The sequence below is a fragment of the Cyanistes caeruleus genome, chromosome 11 (genome assembly GCF_971803275.1).
Source record: "Cyanistes caeruleus chromosome 11, bCyaCae1.hap1.1, whole genome shotgun sequence".
NCBI lineage: Eukaryota > Metazoa > Chordata > Aves > Passeriformes > Paridae > Cyanistes > Cyanistes caeruleus.
Window position 1 is genome coordinate 12,060,716 of NC_141711.1, and position 17,728 is coordinate 12,078,443.

Consider the following 17,728-nt stretch of genomic DNA (forward strand, 5'->3'; position numbering starts at 1 on the left):
TCCGCGGGGCGGGATGGCACCGGGGGATAGGCGGGACACAGCCGGCCTGCAAGGGGGACGAGACAGGGCAGAAAGCGGGAGTTCCAACGCCGTGCAAGGGGGGTGCGGAGGGGCTGCTTTGCCGAGGTGACCGGGGGAGACAAGGGCTGCGAGATGGCTACAGAGCGGGGATGTAGAGGGACCTCAGTGGAGATGCAAGGCGGGGATGCAACGAAGCTGCAAAAGGAATGCAGGGAGAAGTAATGGGGCTTCCATGGGGACTGCAACAGGGGTGGAAAGGGGGATGGAATGAGGGGATTCGGTGGAGCTGTGATGGGGATTCAGTGGGGTTAAAGCAGGAGATGCCGCTGGGCTGCAGCGGAAGAGCGAGCGGTACAAAAGGTGCGGATGCTGGGGGGATAATGTGGGGGTACGAGAGGGGACACAGAGTGGCAACAGAGGGATGTGATGTGACTGGAGTGGGGGTGTAAGGGAGGGGTGCGAGTGGGCTGCAGGAGGTGGGCAGCTACTCCAGGTTAGGTTTACCCTGACCCTGGGAAGATGATTCACCCCGCCAAGGCAGGGTGCAGTCGCTTGTTGCGATTGCGAACAGCCTCGCCACGTGAGATGTAAAAAGGGTTATTGCAAGGGACACACAGCAGGCAGCCAAGAAGGATGCAATGAGGCTACAGAACTCTTACAGTGGGGTTGCCATGGGGATGCAACAGGGATAAAGAAGGGAATGTGATACGGCAGCAACAGGGTTACCACAAGGGGACACAAGGGTGGATACAGAGGGATGTTAAGGGGATGCGATACAATTGCCACAAACTACAAAGGAGAGTGCAGTGCTACACCCCACAGAGAAACCTCCCAGCCCCCTTGCATGAGGCCTGGGAGCCCTGGGGCAGGGGACAGCTGTTCTCAGCTCTGGGGAAGGGCTGTGATCAGGGGTGCTCCCATGGAAAGGACACAAAGGTTGAAATCAGAGCACTGGTTGAAATCACTTATAAAAATCCTGTTTTGGGTGTAAAAGTAAGACTGTCACTTAGGTTACAGATCTATTACCTTCCCAACAGATGACACTGCTCTCAGGAGCAGCATTTCAACGTGCATTTTAAAATCTTCTCTGATTTTTCTTAAAACTGACAACTGAATCCTTTTGCCATAAGCAAATTTACTTTCATTCCCCCTAGGTCACATATCAGGCTGGTGTGTACCTTTAAAATATGCAAAAAATTATGAGAAAACTCAATTAAATTGGAAATGAGATCAGCTCTTGAGTAAATGCAAACTGGGTCAAATCCTCACCCCACCTGTGCCCTGATAAAAGATGTCCCTTTGGTCTGGCAGGCTGGGAAGGTGAGATAATTGGTGTAAAGGGCTTTCCAGGTCAGAGTTTACTACAACAACCATAAGCTTTTGATAACATGAACTGTCAGAAGAGATTTATAACCAAAAATCGAGGGCTTTAAGTGGCCTGGTGAAGTTGAGGCTGAGCCTGTTTTGGGTTTTCTTTCTTGGTCAAACTGGGCTAAACAAAGCTGAGCTTCCACTAAGGTGACCTAAGTGGACATGGGAGGTATTTCACAAGCCTTCAAACATTGTTTGCTGTCAGAGTTGTTTGTTCAGCTTTCTCCTGCGTGGCCCCAGGCTCCCGTGGGACACACGCAGGGCAGTGCTGGCTCACAGACCATGGATTGCCCACCATGGTTATTTCAGGCTGCCTGGTGGGAATGCCCCTGGATACAGTCATAGAAAATGATGGCACTTAAAATAGAGGAGCTGAAGCAGAGATCTGCAGTGGTTTTGTGTCGAAACACGGCATGAGCTAAGCGGGGAACCCACTACTGCAACCACACGTGAGTGTGCAGCCATGGGGAAGAGCCACTGAGAGTCTCCATGGGTGGCGATGGCTCCTCTGATCCAGGCACTTCCAGGACAAGGCCACAGCCCAACAGGTCACAGCCCTGCTGCGGGAGGAGGTTTGCAGCACTGTGATCACTGCCAGCCAGGGCTGGGGCTGCTCCTCAGCACAGTGGAGGAGATCTCAGGCACTCGAGATGGCACAGCAGGGGACAGTGTGGGGACAGCTGGGCTCCTTGTGCCCACAGAGATCAGATGAGCCTCAGGCTTCAAAGGAAGCCCCAGCAGCTCTGTGGTCCTTAGGACCCTGCAAGGCCATGTTTGGGGTGGTTGCAATGTGGCAGGCCCAAATTAAAAGCCAGTGCCTGTGCTGACCTGCCCCATGAGTTTTGTTTCTTTTCTCAGCCCACAGACAGCTCACCACACAGCTGTGGCAGCTGCTGAGGACAGAGTCACCCCTCTGTCACCCTCTGAGGCTGCTGGCACTTTGGAGCCCAGCACCAGCTATGCTGGTCCTCAGCCAAAAATTACTCATTCCTAATGAGTCAGGAGCTGGGCTCCCACCAGCACAGGAGCACAGCTTTGATCCTCTGGGCAGGACAGACAATGACCACAACAATGACTTATGATCCAGTGAGGAACAAAATGTGTCTCTAAATCAGAGCAACCACATGGTAAAAAACCCATTAAAAATAATTGGAATTAGCTGTCGCATGACCCCAGAAACCAGGACACGAGACTTTTATGTAAACAGTCTTGTTTTCCATAGGAAGGTGGCAGCTCTGGCTGAATTCAGTCCAGGATGGCTGTGGTGAACTCCGGCTCCTGCCTCACCAAGCCGAGAAGCAGCATTGCTCCACTAGGTGAAAGGTTTCCATGTTATTTTCCACTGCTGGCTGATGGATCCCCAGGGTGTGTGGCGAGGTTGTTTGCAATCATAACAAGTGGCTGCACGCTGCCTTGGTGGGGTGAATCATCTCCCCGGGGTGGCTCGTGCCCATCTGTCGCCACTGGCACAGTGGTGGTCCTGTGGCACGGTCCATGAGCAGTGCCCAGGGCACCGTGGGCACGGGAGGGCAGGTGGGTGCCAGCTCCTGCAGTGGGAGCTGCTGGTGAGGAAGGCCTTGCTGTGCCCTGAGCTGTGCCACTTTAATAGCACTGAGCTACCAAAATTCACTCCCCAGCACAGGGATAAGGTCTCGGCTCACCTTGGTTTGGAAACAGCAGCTCTGGGTGAGCTCAGGGGTGAATAACTCCTCTGGGCACCACCTTGAGCAACTGCCCCGTCACTCTCCGGGGGCTTCATTGCGCAACCTGGGACAAACACAGCAACAATGCTCCTGCCTTTTAAAACATCATAAAGCAAGACCTACTTGCCTAATAACAGCTTTAAATAATACTTTATTACCTCTGCTTAAAGTTAATGCATACATTATGTGCATTTTAATTACATCTTTAACTGCTAACAATATGAATGTACTTATTGGCACAAAACCTTGTTTGGTGGCTGCAATATCTTTATGGGGGATTAACTTCAAAGCCTCATCTTGTTGTCATGCTCCAAAGCCTGTATTTCAGATTACCTCTGCTCTCCTACAGCCCAGCTCAGCAGCCTCCTTCAAGAAACTGAAAACATCATGAAACATTTTTCCTTGAACTGCCTTGTAGTGGGCAGGCTGTCATGCTTCAAACCACTAGCTGAACGATGCTTACATATTAAGTTGAAAAAGAAAACCCTATCAGAGTCCTGGACCATCAAAAGAATTGTGCCTTGACAGTAATTAATTAAGTTAATCATACCTTCCAGAATTATAAATAAAAATTGAGTATCAAATATTTGATTCAAAGCATTCCATGTGTCTTTCACACCAAATACTTTTACCTTGCATTGCACTGAAATGCCAGAGGGTCACACCAGGGCAACTATTGCCGTTATACTGTCAGTGAAACCACTTCCCAAATGACCACGTATGGTCTGCAGCCCTGCTATGAACTTTAGCAATACAAAATGGCTCAAGTGCTTTGCTACTTATTAACTTGCAAGTCCAGGAGACTGTGATAAAATACTCTGCCTGATGGTTGTAGAGCCCAAAGGTAATTTCATTTGCGCAAAGGAATCTACTTTTATGGTGATGGCATCTTTGGGGCTGGCCCTTCCTGGACCTCCCCCTGTTATAGCAGATGTTGACAGAGCAGCAATTTGTGTAGAAATGGTAAAAAATAAGAAACGTGTGACCCTTTCAAGCCTGGTACGTGGAAGGGGAGGCCTCTTGCCCAGAAAACAAGAGCTGTGGTGGCACCTGGGGAGCACCAGCCTGGGGGTGTTGGTCCCCACATTGCCCCTCACACCCAACATCACCTCTGCCCATGCTGCCCCTGGTTCCCTGGACCCAATCTCCTCTTTGGGGGAACATGCTAATGGGGATATCAAATGGGGTAGCAGGGACACCTCGACAGACTGGGGCTCAGGCAGAGCAGAGCCTTTGCACCCTTTGTTGAAATGGCACAGCAGCACTGGTGTCTCCACCAGTGCCAAACCCCTGAGCAGCACACTGAGACACCACATCTTTCCTACAGAGAAGAAATGAAGCTTTAGCCAAGCCTCAAGCACCCCATGGGTGCTCCCCACTCACGGAACATCCTGTGAGTCATTGCTGCCCTTCAAGCCCAGAATAGGCTTCCTCTGCCAAAGTAGAAGGGGATGTGGGCTGACCCTGCAGTGTCTCCCTCCAGCCCTCCCAGGGAGGCACAGGAAACCTCAGAGATCCTCTCAGTCCATCTCTGCCAACAAAAACAATTTTGTAGGTTCCCTACAGGCAGCCAGGGCTGCAGCCAAAAGGAAGCAGCTGTGCCTGAAGGCAGAGGAGAAACTCCCAGATGGCTGCAGGACTCACACCCCACTGTCCTGTGGGCACCCTAAGCAAGCGTGTGACACAGGGACACATCTCATCCATCCCACAGCGCCTTCTGGGGAGGGGGAAGAAGATGAAGGGCTGAGTTGCTGCTCCAGAGGTGGTGACACACCAGCCACAGCCCCTCTGCACCCAGGACTATCAGCAAAGCTTCACCAAAGAGCCCTGGCAGCACCTACTCACTGCTCAGAGCTCTCGCCCAAATTGGCTTCTGCATTCCCCTCAGCCTCAGCTGCCTCTAGTCCCCAGGGATCAGGGAGAGGCTGAGGAGGGGCTTTATTAATGAATGTTCCATGGGTGCTGCTCAGCTGGAGAGACTGTCCCTCACCTGTCATCATTGCAGGTGGGGACAGGAACCCCAGACTGTGTTGGTTTCACCAGCAGCCTCTTGTGCAAGAGCAGGGCAGCCCTGAACTGTCAGTGTTCACGCACCCACATCAAGCCTGTTTTATGATCTGATAAGGAGCAAAGAGGACATGCACAGAAAGTGCAGTAAACAGGGAGTAAAGTGCTGCAGAAAGAAACAGGAGGTCCCTGTGTCACCCCCAGGTCGACTGGCTGCTGTTCATCCCCCTGATAATGCCTGGGGTGGAGGAGAAGGGGGTAACTGATAAGCCAGGAACCCTGAAGATAAACACAGCACTGACAGCCACGGTTCAGGGTCAGAGCCTTCGTGGGCATCACAACAAGCACTTGCTCTTTTGATGCCAGGGAGCCAAAACAAGCCTGATTTTAGGGAGAACTCTGGGTTTTGATGACTCTGACCCTGAAGCTGCAGCTGCTGTCGCAAGCGCTTAACTCAGGCTGTGCTTTTAGCAAGGTTAAGCTGGAGATTTACACCCCTCCAAGGCTGTCACTTTCCCTCCCCTCTCTCTTTATTAGTTTCTTCCAGAGAAGAAGAAATGTCCTGCCTGGGGACAGCTCCTTGGAGACACAGGCTAGAGGAAGCACCACCTAAGCCCTGTAATTTTGGAGGATCTCCTGCCCACTCCCCAAGTAGCTCTGTTGGTTGGTAAACACTGGGGTAATGTGGTGACACGTCCCTTGCTGGCAGCCAGTGCTCCAAATTCCAGTAATGCCAAAAGGGATTTGTGGTGCCTATTCCAATCGTGCAGCACATTCTCTGGAGATCTTGCCTTCCCAGCAAGTCTTGACCCCACTGCTTTCAGCTCTGCCATGTTTTGGGAGCCCTTCCACGTGCTGTGCTTTGTGCTGTCTCCCTCTGAGCCTGTTCAGTTGGTTCAGCATTGGCAGCCGTGTCCTGGTGCCTCTGGATCTGGACCTGCTTGGGCAGGCAGCCTGGGTGCCCCTGGAGAAAGGAAGGAGGATGTGGAAGTAACCTGTTAGCACAGGGAGAAAAATTCAAGACACTTAAAGATGTCATTTGGCTTGAACCCTTGTTACACCTCCTGCCTCTATAACTTGATTGAGGGCCAACAAATTTATCTGTGGCTGAGGGCTGACACATGGTGGAGGATTAAGGGGGTAGGGGGATAGTTCCCCAGCAAAAGCCACCTCAGGGGACCAAGCCATCCCACCTGCAGCATCCTCACTCAGGTGTTGTTTTAGCCAAACTTGTGTGCCCCCTTCCACCACAGCAGCAGCCAGACTCACATGCACAAACCAAGACTCCTGTGCTGGGGACACTTGGCCAGGAGATTGAGGGGCAGTGCTGGGGCATCATGTATCTGCCCATGGCTGCCTGGCACTCCCTTCCAATGGGCTCCTAGTGCCCTCCAGAAATCCCAGTCTTTCCCCCTGCCCCCTCCCAGACCCTTCCACCATCCACCCCATCCACCTCCTGGTCTTGATCGCTGGCGTGGAATGGCCCAGGGAGCCTGGTCCTGGTCTAGCCCAGAGTGGTCCCAGCTGGTGCCCAGTCATGGCAGGCATCCCACAGCTGGTGTCTCCCTGTGTGGAGGGATGCTGGGTTCTGGTGGAGCTGCTGCTCTGCCAGGATTCCGAGGTTGGCTCAGAAGAGCCTGTTTTCCCCTCAGGCAGAAGTTCAAAGTCTCCATGCTGCTTTGTGGGAGATGGAAGTGAGGGGAAGGAGGAAATGGTGATTCCTGTTCATGATTGACACAGCTGACTGCTCAGCCTGACCTCCCAACAAGCCATAGAGGGACGGATGCATAAACACACACACATACATATTTACAGGCACGCTCGCAGCAACTCATTTTGCCCAGCTCCATGAAGATGCTGCTCTTCTTCTTATTATTTTCACTCTTCCATTTCAACCCATCGCTGAGCCTAAAAATCTGCTCCTTCAATGTGAGGTCTTTTGGAGAAACTAAAATAGCCAGACCTGAAGTCGTCGATGCTGTGGTAAAGGTACGTTTGTTTGCCTGGATGAGACTGACACTGAGCTTTCTAGGGTTTCTTAGATGCACAATCTTGCACTTTGTTTGCCTTTCACAGTTAAATATCATGTAAAAAAAAAAATTATTCAAAAAATATCATACTCTTGAAGTAAAAATCAGCCTGTGGTTGAACAGAATGTATGTTGTTATTTTAGACTTCGTGGGAATATAACAAAAAAAATATTTGCTGTCTCCTTTGGAAATTGAGTTACAAAAGGAGGAAAACCTCAATGCATAGTAAGAATAATTTTCATTTTGAAACTACACAGCTTTGATTTGCAATACATTATTTACCTTCCTTATGTGCTAGTTATTCTCAATTATTCTTGTCTAATTAAACCTATTCTCAAAACAGCAAATAGTATCTGTCACATTGGAGCCTGGTAGAAATCTGAAAAACCCAATTGCCAATTTCTGTAAGCAAACCCTCACCATCAGGCTGCCTCTGCTAAAGCTGAAGGTAACCCTGGTTTTTGAAAGAGCCACAATTTAGATTTGTAGCTTTGCAAATGCCCTCCAGGACTGCACAGTGAGGGAGGACGTGGAGCTTGGTGTCAGTGGGGTGGCTGTGTGTGCAGAATCCAGTGAGGATGGCACCCTATAGCTGGGTTGTGTTCCTGTTATTGCAATCTGGCAGGGAAGAGCAGTTTGCTTGGCTTTGCATTCCCAGAGCATTCTTCCCATACTGTCATCACCGTGGGCAATGTATACTGATTTTTGGGGTCATGTAAGATAATGTGGGGAAGTTTCAGGGGGCAAAGAGGGGTATTTCTTCCTGACAAAAATCACACACAAAGTTTGAAGAACAATGAAAGCAGGCACAGAGGGAAGCCCCTGAGAATGTTGGCTTGGAGATGGACTTTCCCACGGGGAATCCCAGCAGTAGCTTTGGGAGCTGAGCCTTCAGTCCCCCTGAGGTGTGCAGTCCCCTGGTGTCAGGACCCCGTTTTCAGACAGGTGTTTCTTTGGGCTCCAGGGGCTACTTCAGAGGAATCTGCAACAAGCTGAGACAGGTGAACGCTTCCTGTGGGGAAGGAGTGGGGCAGGGCAGAGGCACCATCCCAGCAGAGTTGGTGATGGTGGAATCAGGCTCACAGGAGGGGCTTTTGCTGCCCCTTCCCCTCCACACTTCCTCCTCAGGGTCAGGTGCCAAAGTTTTTCACTAAATCTGAAACTATTCTATTCCCAGGTTCCCTCTCCCAGTTCCTGCTGGGGCGTGCAGCAGCTCTGAAAGCAGAAAAGCTCCATTCCAGCCCCTGCTCCCCTCCCACGGTGTCAGGCTGTGTGTCCCTTCTTTCACAAAGGACTTCCCCCATGCCTGTAACCACTTCTTTCTAAGCCCTTCCTAATCCTCTAAAACCAGGCGTGTGCAGACTTCCTCCTGCTCCTTCCCCTTGCAGATCGTTTCCCGCTGTGACATTATGCTGCTGATGGAAATAAAGGACAGCAAGAACCGTGTTTGTCCTCTCCTGGTGGAGAAGCTCACCAGGTAGGGTGGCCATGGGCAAATGGACAAATATTGGCCTGTGCTCTGCTCAGTGCCACTTTACTGGGACAAAATCTAAGGATCTGGCCTCTGTCCCACTGTCAAGGAAGGACCAGACTCCGGCAGTCTTGCTGAGGAGCAAAGGCAGTTCCAGACCACTGTAGAAGATATTTTTAAATCAGTATTACCAGGTTAAATTCAATTTGCTACAGAGAAGTTCCCGAAGGAATAGAAAAGGAAGGGGAAAAGCCCTCACCGGGCTGGCATCAGGCTGCAGCAGGACAGCCACCTTCCTGCAGGGCTCGGAACTGCTTTAGATTAGGGATTGCTTGCCTGGACAATTCAGACATCCAGAGGAAACAGCAGCGTTCAGCTGGCTGGACATGATACCCAGCTGAAGGAGAGACAGAGGCTGCAATGAGCAGGGAGAGGGTGGAGTGAAGAGCTGGGGTCCAGCTCCACAGAAGGGTTTAGTGTCTGTACCCATCTGCCTCTGAGGTCAGGCAGGCAATGTCCAAACCCCTGGGCACAGGCAAAATTATCTCGCTTCAGCCCCTTGTGAGTGCAGAAATAAACTCTAGAACATCACTTTCCTTCCAGTCAGCTGAAGGGGCCAAAGGAGGAGTACAGGTACGTGGCCAGTGAGAGGCTGGGAAGGAACAGCTACAAGGAGCAGTATGCCTTCCTCTACAGGTGGGTGAACCCCCTTTGCCAACAAGCCAAGCTCCCCCTGCCCTCTGGGGCACAGCTCCTGGAGATGGGCTGGACATGGTGGTGGCTTTGCTGTGAGGGAGCCAGGGAGGTGCAGGCTGTGCAGGTGGGTTGGGCTGGGTGTGGGGACCATCCCAGCACAGACACCAGTGTGTCTGTATCCATCCCAGCCCGTGGCCTGGGGTCCAGGCCAGAGCATGGAGTCAGTGTCAGACATGTCCCAGTGAGCCACGAGTGTGACATCCCCTGTCCTGTTCATTCTGCTGCAGGCAAAATCTGGTATCGGTGAAACAAACCTACCAGTACCCTGACACCCAGCCTGGGGATGAGGATGTCTTCTCCAGAGAGCCCTTTGCCATCTGGCTGCAGTCTCCCAAAACCGGTGAGGTGTTTTAGGAATGAGCCATTGTCCCTCTGTGAGCCAGCACAGCCACACTGGCTGCACCTGGGCATGTCAGAGGCTCCAGAGGCTGCATCCAGACCCCACACTGCTTTTCCTTCCAAGAGCAGCATTTTCCCTTCAGGCCTGCTGCCTCTGGGAAATCCCACAGCCCTGCACATCCCTTCTGGGAAAGCCTCTGCTGCTGCCCTGGGCAGTGGGTTGGTGGGTGCATTCCGTGCTGCTGGGAGCAGTGACTGTGTGGGTACTGGGTCAGGATTTGTCTGCACTGGCACAGCTCCTGAGGCCCAGCTGAGTGCCTGGGGAGGGTCACTGTGCAACCACAGAAATCACCCTGGTCTACAGACAGAACAGAAGCTGTTTCTTCCTCAGAAAAAAGACCCCTTGCTTACAAGTCAATCTCTGCTTCTTTGTGACTCATTCTCTGTTTAACCATTACATTTTTCCATTCTTCTGCCATGTTTTGAAGCTGTCAGTGAGTTTGCTATTATCCCTCTGCACACCAAACCAGACACAGCAGTGCGGGAGATTGATGAGCTCTATGACGTGTATTTAGATGTCAAACAGCGCTGGAAAATTGAGGTTGGTTGCCACATCTGTGTCACTAACAGGGCTTTGGTACTGAGTCACTGGCCACATTATTCATTATTCAGAGCTGAAAACCTTAAACCTACTGATAATGCCCCCCCAGGTTTTGAGTATCTCTTTGGTGTATTTTCATTGAGTTCTCCACATTTTATACAGTAATCTTGATCACCTAATAAAACTATAATCAGCATGCCCTGATGAGCCCAGCAGAAAGGAGAAGCCCCACTGCATCCATAAAAATCCTCATTGGTCTTCTTTTGAAAAGCTGTCCTCATGATTACATTTGGAAACCCTCCTACCTTCCAGAACTTCATCTTCATGGGGGACTTCAATGCTGGGTGCAGCTATGTTCCCCAAAAGCAGTGGAAGAACATCCGTCTGAGGGCTTACTCCGAATTCCTCTGGCTAATCGGTGACAAAAACGACACAACAGTGAAGAACAGCACCAGATGCCCCTATGACAGGTAAAGGGCTCACTGCCAAACCACCCACTGGTTATGACTCTCTGAGAGAAAAATTGTATCAAAAAGTTTCAGTGACCATCAGAGGAAACAAATGTACATGAGGCCATCAAAGGTAAAACAGTGTTGTGGAGAATTGTGATCCAAATGCTTCTAGTCAGGAGCTCAAAGCCCTTTGCAGACCAGTCTGGGCGGGATTTACACAGAACCAGCCATGGCTGTGGCTCAGCTGGGGATGGATGACAGGACAGCCAGCAGCACTTCTCATCTGCAGGGAGCCCTGCAGACACCTGGCAGGAGGTGCTGCTGCCTTCTCCATGCCAGCCTCGCACCATGGCTTTCGCTCTTATGTTTGTAATTTGGACTGACAAATGCACAGCAAGGTTCTGCTCGGGGAGGGAACCTCACCTTGCCCTGGACACGTGGCAAGTGCTGCTGCCACTGCAGTTCCTCGGCAGGGACAAGAACATGTCGGCTATCAGAGCCCAGGGCCCTCTTGGAGGACAAGTTTCTGGGTCTGAGCAGGACTTCTCTGATTCTCCAGTTGTTATCCTGTGATTTTTGTATCCAAAGCCAGGCTTTGTAATTTGCAGCACTGTTGGGTGGGTTTAGACAGAAGTAATTTAATGTTGGCTTCCAAGGCGAGCGCACACCAAGGTATTTATGTGCCTCGCTGCCAAGGAAGCACCTAAAGGAGCTGACATCTCTGGGGGGGCAGTCCATGGGTAAGGACAAACCACACATAGGTGTGACTTCATCTCTCTGTCCAGCAGCTCAGTGCAGTGTGGCTGCCGCAGTTTGGGCACCCCATCACAGCACCCCATTCCCTTGCTCCTTGCAGGATTGTGGTCAGTGGACAGAAGCTCATCCAGGCTGTGGTGCCACACTCTGTCAACATCTTTGACTTCCAGGAGGAATTTCAGATGACCCAGGAGCAGGTAGGCACAGCACAGCCTCTGCAGCACTGGGGAAGGGCTGACATGGGAACTCAGAGCCAGCAGCATCCCAGCAGTGCTGGACACAGACCTGCTGTGAAACCAGGTCACTGGTGGCCATCTCTCCCAAACTGGTGCAATGCTCACGTGCCACCTCCCCACATCCAAGCACTGCACATCCACAGGCTTGGAGAGAGTGTGGGTGCCTCCCAACCCTCTGTGCTGGTGTCTTGCAGGCGCTGGGAGTGAGTGACCACTTCCCGGTAGAATTCGAATTAAAAGCAAAAGGTGGCTTTTTCAACTGGCTGAGATCAAAGTTTTCAAGGAAGAGGAGACCAAAGAAGAGCCACTGATCGAGATCATGAGCATGCTGAGTCCTCCTACATGGCATGGAAATACACAGATGCCAACAGATCTTGTGTAAGAGTGGTGTAGAAATACTCACAGCAAGTGCAATATTTGGTGGGTAAAAATCCACAAATATTTTGTTAAAGTTCAAATATTTTGAGTAAGAAGGTGAATTAAACCTTTACGCTGTTTTTTCTTCATTGTATAGAGAAATAAATCAGCTAGAAGCAGCACACTGTACTTACTATGCTGGTCACAAATGTAAGGAGCTACTGCAGGGCTAAAACACTTCTGTGTGCTTTACCTGCATCACCTGAAAGGCAGGGAGCTCCACAGGTTCCCATGGGCTCTGAAGCTCTGCCATTCCTCTGCAGGGGCAGAAGGATTAAAAGGACCTTTTTTTGCATCATGTGTTTGTGTCTGTGTGTTTATCCTTCAGAGCTGCAACCAGCAGGGACATGAGGAGGTACCTGGTGGTTTACAATGTAGAATACTGCTGAATTTAATGTATTTCTCAGTGAGGGGTTTAAATTGGTCACAGCATCCAGGGATTTGGGAAAGACAGAAAGAAAAGACAGAAGGACAGGCAGTGAGAGCCCCTTTTCTGCACTGCCCCAGCTCAGGGCAGCAGGAAACTGATAGTTCTCAGCCCTGCCCACCTGCAGACCTCAGGTGAGATGTCCTAGGGATCCCAGGTGATGCTGCTGCCAACAGAGTGTCATAAAACTCACATCAAAATCTGATTTCAGCATTCTGACATGGAAGTGAACTGCATCCCCTCCTCCAAAATAAAAATCTCCATGGCAGCCCAAAGCCCTCTGATGAACCAGACTTTAATGATGATTATTTAATGCAATGGTGCAGCAATCTGTTTTCCTAGCTCAGCCCACAGGCTGTATTTAGTGCAAACCAAACCCTGTCACACAGATGGCATCTCGAGAGTGGGAATAATCCAACTGTTAGTAAAGACAAACATTCATCTCCCTTCATCAATGCACCCCAGGTTGCCTGCTGAAGGGGCAGGCAGGGCAGGTGAGGGAGGGAGGGAGGCTTTGTGGGGAGGAAAACAGTTTGGTCTTTGTGAAACACACTGTTCAAGGAGAAGAATTTGAGGAAAGAAAGTCAGGAGAAAATTATCCCAGGGAGTTGTGTAAGGCAGACAACAAATCCTCCAACTTCTAGTAGCAATTAAACTTGAAATGATACAGCATTTTATATGCTCCCTCACTTAGACTGCAGTCAACACAAAGGAAAAAGCCTGATTTAGAACATTTATATTGGGATTTTTATAGAGATGCCACTGCATGGCTGACTTCAGTGATGGTTCATGTGAAGGCTGAAATCAGTCTGAGTCTCTGGCCTCACATCTTGCTTCTATGTAAGCACTTTCTGTCTCCTGGCTTTCAGAAAGGAGCAGTGCACAGAGAAAGAAATCACCCTCCAGAAAAACAATAACGGGCACATTCAGTCATGAAAAAATATGTAATTACAGCTATTTTTTACTGGAAATATTTTTCCTTATTTGCAATATTTGCTATAGCCCTTTATCCAGCACTTGAAAATAAGAGATGTGGCCAGAGAGCAGCCAGGGGAGTGATGTCAGTGGCTGTCGATCCAGAGCAGTGTGCTGGGTTTGGCTGGGACAGAGTGAATTCTCTTCACAGGAGCCGTGTCTTGGATTTGTGCTGAAATCTGTGTTGATAACATGAGGATGTTTTTGTTGCTGCTGTGCAGCACTTACGCAGAGTCAAGGCATTTTCTGCCTCTCACACCATGGGTGAGTTGGCTGAGGATGCACAAGAAATTGAGAGGGGATGCAGCCACCACAGCTGACTCCCACTGACCCAGGGATATCCCATATCAAATGGAGTCCTGCTCAGCACTCAAACCTTGGGGAAGAAGGGCTCATCTTGCAGAGATGCTGAGTTTCTGACCCACACAGAGACATCTTAATGCAAAATGATGGTCCTCCATGGAGAGCTGTGGGATTCATAGCAGAGAGACAGCATCTGCACTCACATTGCATGTTTGAAAAGGGCTGGGAGGTGTCCCAAACTCCTACTGTCAGCACAGTCTGTCTCTCTAGATATTCATTGGACAATATTGTAATTACATCCTAAAATACTTCATAGTTCATGTCGTCTCTAGATTTTCCCCCCTGGGGATCAATTCCCAGCTGTCCCAACTGCAAAGGGGATTTTAAGTTGTTCCAGCCTGCAGGAGCCTCAGTATATTCTGCAGCCAGAACAAAGTTTCTCTTTTTGATGAATAAGGCTTCTTGAGCTTTATTTATGATCAAACAGAAGTTTTTCACTGGGAGTCCAAAATTCCTGGAGAGACTTTGTCTCATGCAAGCCAGATCTCAGATTGTGGCTGGGAGAGAAACAAAGAGGCTCTTCAGAAGCGGGAAAGTTCAGCCCTGTTCAGGCTAGAGCACAGAGCAGAGAGGGTTCAGCTGAACAGAAAGTGCCAAGACCCCCAGTCCCTCAGGCTGGGATCCTTGGGAAGCCCTTCTCCAGTGCATGGTACTGGAGGCATCATCCTCACTTCCCACAGACCCACAGAGACCCTCCCCAGCCTACCGCAGGCCTCGCTGCCCCTCACCTCACAGAAACCCACACAAGGAAGGTTTTTACTGCCCTGGGGGTGTAAGTCTCTTGGCAGGGAAACCCCCAGGAACCCACAGCAGCAGCCCAAAGCAGGGCTGCCTCTTCTCTACGGCCTCAGTTATCTGTGCTGGATAGGTTTGTCCATCTGCACCTCCACCTGAAGAGGGCTCATGTCCTCGTCCTGGCCTTGGCGCTGCTCCCCACTGTCCCCCAGCCCTGACACCTCTCTGCCTGTGCCACAGTGAGAGACCCTCTGGCCTGGGGCAAGGCTTTGCCTACCTCCTTTTGCCTCTTTTGAGCTACTGGCAGCAATGAGGACACAGGAGAGCTGATACAGGGACCCACGGGGACCCACCTGGCTTCTTCTTTTGGGGTCTGCACCTAATATCCAATCTAAACCTCCCCTAGTGCATCTTGAGGCTGTTTCCTCATCCAGTCACTTGCTACCTGGGAGAAAAGGCCAACCCCCACCTGGCTACACTCTCCTGTCAGGTGTTGCAGAATGATCTTGTCCCCCTGGGCCTCCTTTTCTCCAGGCTAAACACCCACACCTGCCCAGTAGCTGACTACTCCTCATAAAACTTGTGCCCCGGGCCAGATGGACACATGTCCAGATGTTTGGTCACATACAGATGTGCAGCTAACAACTGAGCCCAGAAGGGCTGTGTTGTGCTGTCACACAGCAGGGCCGGTAGCACTGACAGCAAAACCAAAGGCAGGAAAATCACAGAGCCTACCAGTGTGATAGCAGCAGCTGCTCCGAGCTTGGCTGTTTCATGGCTCCCTCTGGAAGGACTGTGGGAAGCACTCGTGCCCCAGGCTGGAGCTGGCCGCTCACTGCCCAGGAGCGGAGCTGGGCCTTCCTGGGGCACGAGTGCTCATGGGGCCCTCCCGGAGAGCTTCCTTCAGCGCCCTGCAGCCCAGGCCTCAGTGCTCCTTCTCCCTTTCTCGCTCTCCCCCTTCGCTCCCTGCAAGCCCGGGAGATGGAGAGCAGGAGGTGAGGGCAGCACTCATCTTTATCCTGCCTCTAGTCAAAAGAAAAACAAATTTAAAAATCACTTCCCCCTCTCCATCTGTGGGTCGTTAAAAGCACCCGCAGGCTCCCCCAGCTGCCTGCCCAGAGCAGCGCGTTTTCCCTGCGGCAGGGCTCCAGCCGGGCCGGGCTCACACCAGACACTGTCAGCTCCCCCTCTAGCGGCATCCCCGAGCTCCCCAGCTGCGGAATGCCCCTGCAATTCACAGCCGGAGCCCCAGCAAACTCAGCCTCGGCGAGAAAAGGAATGTCACCTCCTCAGCTGGGAGCTGATGGATCTGCATCACCCCATTCCACACACACCTCTTCACTCACTGCAGACAGCCCAGCGCTGACCCCCAGGAGTCCCTGGCCCCACTCTGTTCCTAAAGGAGTTTTGCAATAAAAAGGGAGCACTTTGCTGGCTTGAGGTCTGGTTTTTCATTGCCCACGGTTATTTAACTGGGAAACGTGGCAGGTTACAGAGCACATCCACCCCTGGGACCCCTTGGTGTCCCTGCCATACCCGCACCAGGAGCACAAGGGCTGCCTTTCCTGCCTGTCCAACCCCTTGGGATGTCTTCCAGTGACTGTGCTTCTGTTCTTTGGTGGCTTATACCTGGTTTTGGGAAAGAAGTGAGGCTGTTTTGGCACCAAGGCCTCCATCCCCTCTCTGTAACAAATGCCACCGTCCCCTTTTCCAGTGCCAGGGAAAACTGCAATCAATTTGGATCAGAGGCTCTTCCTGCAACCACAGAATCATAGAAGATCCTGAGTTGAAAGGGACCCACAAAAATAATTAAGTCCGACTCCTGACCCTGCACACAGCAACCCCAAAATTCACATTATGTGCCTGAGAGCATTGTCCAAAGGTTTGTGAACTGTGGCAGGCTTGGGGCCATGACCACTTCCCTGGGGAGCCTGGTCCTGTGCTCATCTACCCTCTGGGTGAAAAAACTTTTCCTAATATCCAACCTTAACCTCCCTGAGCTGGGTTTAGCCCTCTCCATCATCCTGGGGGTTCAGGGACACAACCTCTGCACTCTCACCTGGTATAAAACCACAAGTGCCCTTTCCCTGCAGGCTGGTTTTCCAGCCAGTGTGAAAAACAAGGTTAAATACTTTGTGTGCCATTTTAAATATAGAGTCTCAGCTGTCAGTGTTTGCAGGGACAATTTTCTGGTAGAGAGAAGACAGATTTATAAGAATTAATTTCCATATTGGCAAAGTAACAAAACCTTCCCTGAAAAGCTCTGCAAATGCTGGCATTGAGGTATGAAGGCTTTCTGTGCCTCTCTGTTGGGAGGAGAGCCTGACCCCAGCCATTTTTGGGGAAGCCAGATGCAAAATCCCACCCCCCAAACAAAACACCCTAGCTGGACATCACTGTCAGAAGGAAATACCCACCCTGGCAAGGCCAGCTTCTCCATGGGGCCCAGAGGACTCAGACTTCCAGCTCAGCAGGGATATAAATATTTGCAGTACTAAGGTCCTGCAGAAAGGCAGCTCAGCACAGGAAAGAGCTGTCAAACATACCTCTAGGTCCTGCTAGATCATATTTTCCTATTAATTTTTTTTAAAAATCACATATACTAGCCTTTCATTTATGTCATTTAAAGAATGTGCTTTAAATCTCAGTCAAATTAACAGCGACAGGAGTTATAAATCCAACTGATTTAGTGACAACATTTCTTCTAAGCATGCAATATAAATCCCCAACTACGAAAATTAACTCTGAAAGTCTGAGAAATTCTGAAAAGCCATTTAAAAGCCTTTTCTCAGGAGGCCCTGGGGAAACAGCCCCACACAAGGGGTGGGGCTGGCAGCAGGGCTGTTTTGATAACCTTCAGTGAAAGGGATTTGAGCATATTAACCATTACTGAAGGCTGTGGAGGAAAAAGTGCTGTAGCCCTCCCTGCTGCTTTTCCAGCTTGGATTGAGTTGTGAAGACATGGCACCTGGGATGGGAATATCTCTAAGTTACTGTTACACCAGGAAAAATTACTTTTAAAAATAAACATTTGTTTAGAGGAGTTTGATGCTGAAATGTTCAGGTAC

The 17,728-nt window shown here is 50.7% G+C and overlaps 1 protein-coding gene and 2 long non-coding RNA genes across 3 annotated transcripts; 1 reads left to right on the forward strand and 2 right to left on the reverse strand.

The window, feature by feature from the left end:
* Positions 1-3,229: 3,229 nt before the first annotated feature.
* LOC147651008 (uncharacterized) lies at positions 3,230-8,112 on the reverse strand. The gene is made up of 2 exons (XR_015275053.1): positions 6,556-8,112; positions 3,230-6,066 (listed from the first exon to the last, which is right to left on the reverse strand). It is a non-coding gene; the product is annotated as an uncharacterized LOC147651008 (long non-coding RNA).
* DNASE1L3 (deoxyribonuclease 1L3) lies at positions 6,755-12,458 on the forward strand. Its single transcript, XM_023935376.2, has 8 exons — positions 6,755-7,091; positions 8,521-8,609; positions 9,207-9,299; positions 9,587-9,699; positions 10,187-10,299; positions 10,612-10,769; positions 11,608-11,704; positions 11,938-12,458. The coding sequence occupies exons 1-8, from the start codon at positions 6,951-6,953 to the stop codon at positions 12,052-12,054; spliced, it is 921 nt and encodes a 306-aa protein (XP_023791144.2). The 5' UTR covers positions 6,755-6,950; the 3' UTR covers positions 12,055-12,458.
* LOC147651009 (uncharacterized) lies at positions 11,824-15,484 on the reverse strand. The gene is made up of 2 exons (XR_015275054.1): positions 15,396-15,484; positions 11,824-14,422 (listed from the first exon to the last, which is right to left on the reverse strand). It is a non-coding gene; the product is annotated as an uncharacterized LOC147651009 (long non-coding RNA).
* Positions 15,485-17,728: the final 2,244 nt, after the last annotated feature.

Excerpts from the sequence above, each read along its gene's own strand:
- DNASE1L3 (XM_023935376.2), top strand. The coding sequence starts at position 6,951 with ATGAAGATGCTGCTCTTCTTCTTATTATTTTCACTCTTCCATTTCAAC. Across the intron at positions 7,092-8,520 it reads TCGTCGATGCTGTGGTAAAG|ATCGTTTCCCGCTGTGACAT; the intron begins GTACGTTTGTTT and ends TTCCCCTTGCAG. Across the intron at positions 8,610-9,206 it reads CTGGTGGAGAAGCTCACCAG|TCAGCTGAAGGGGCCAAAGG; the intron begins GTAGGGTGGCCA and ends CTTTCCTTCCAG.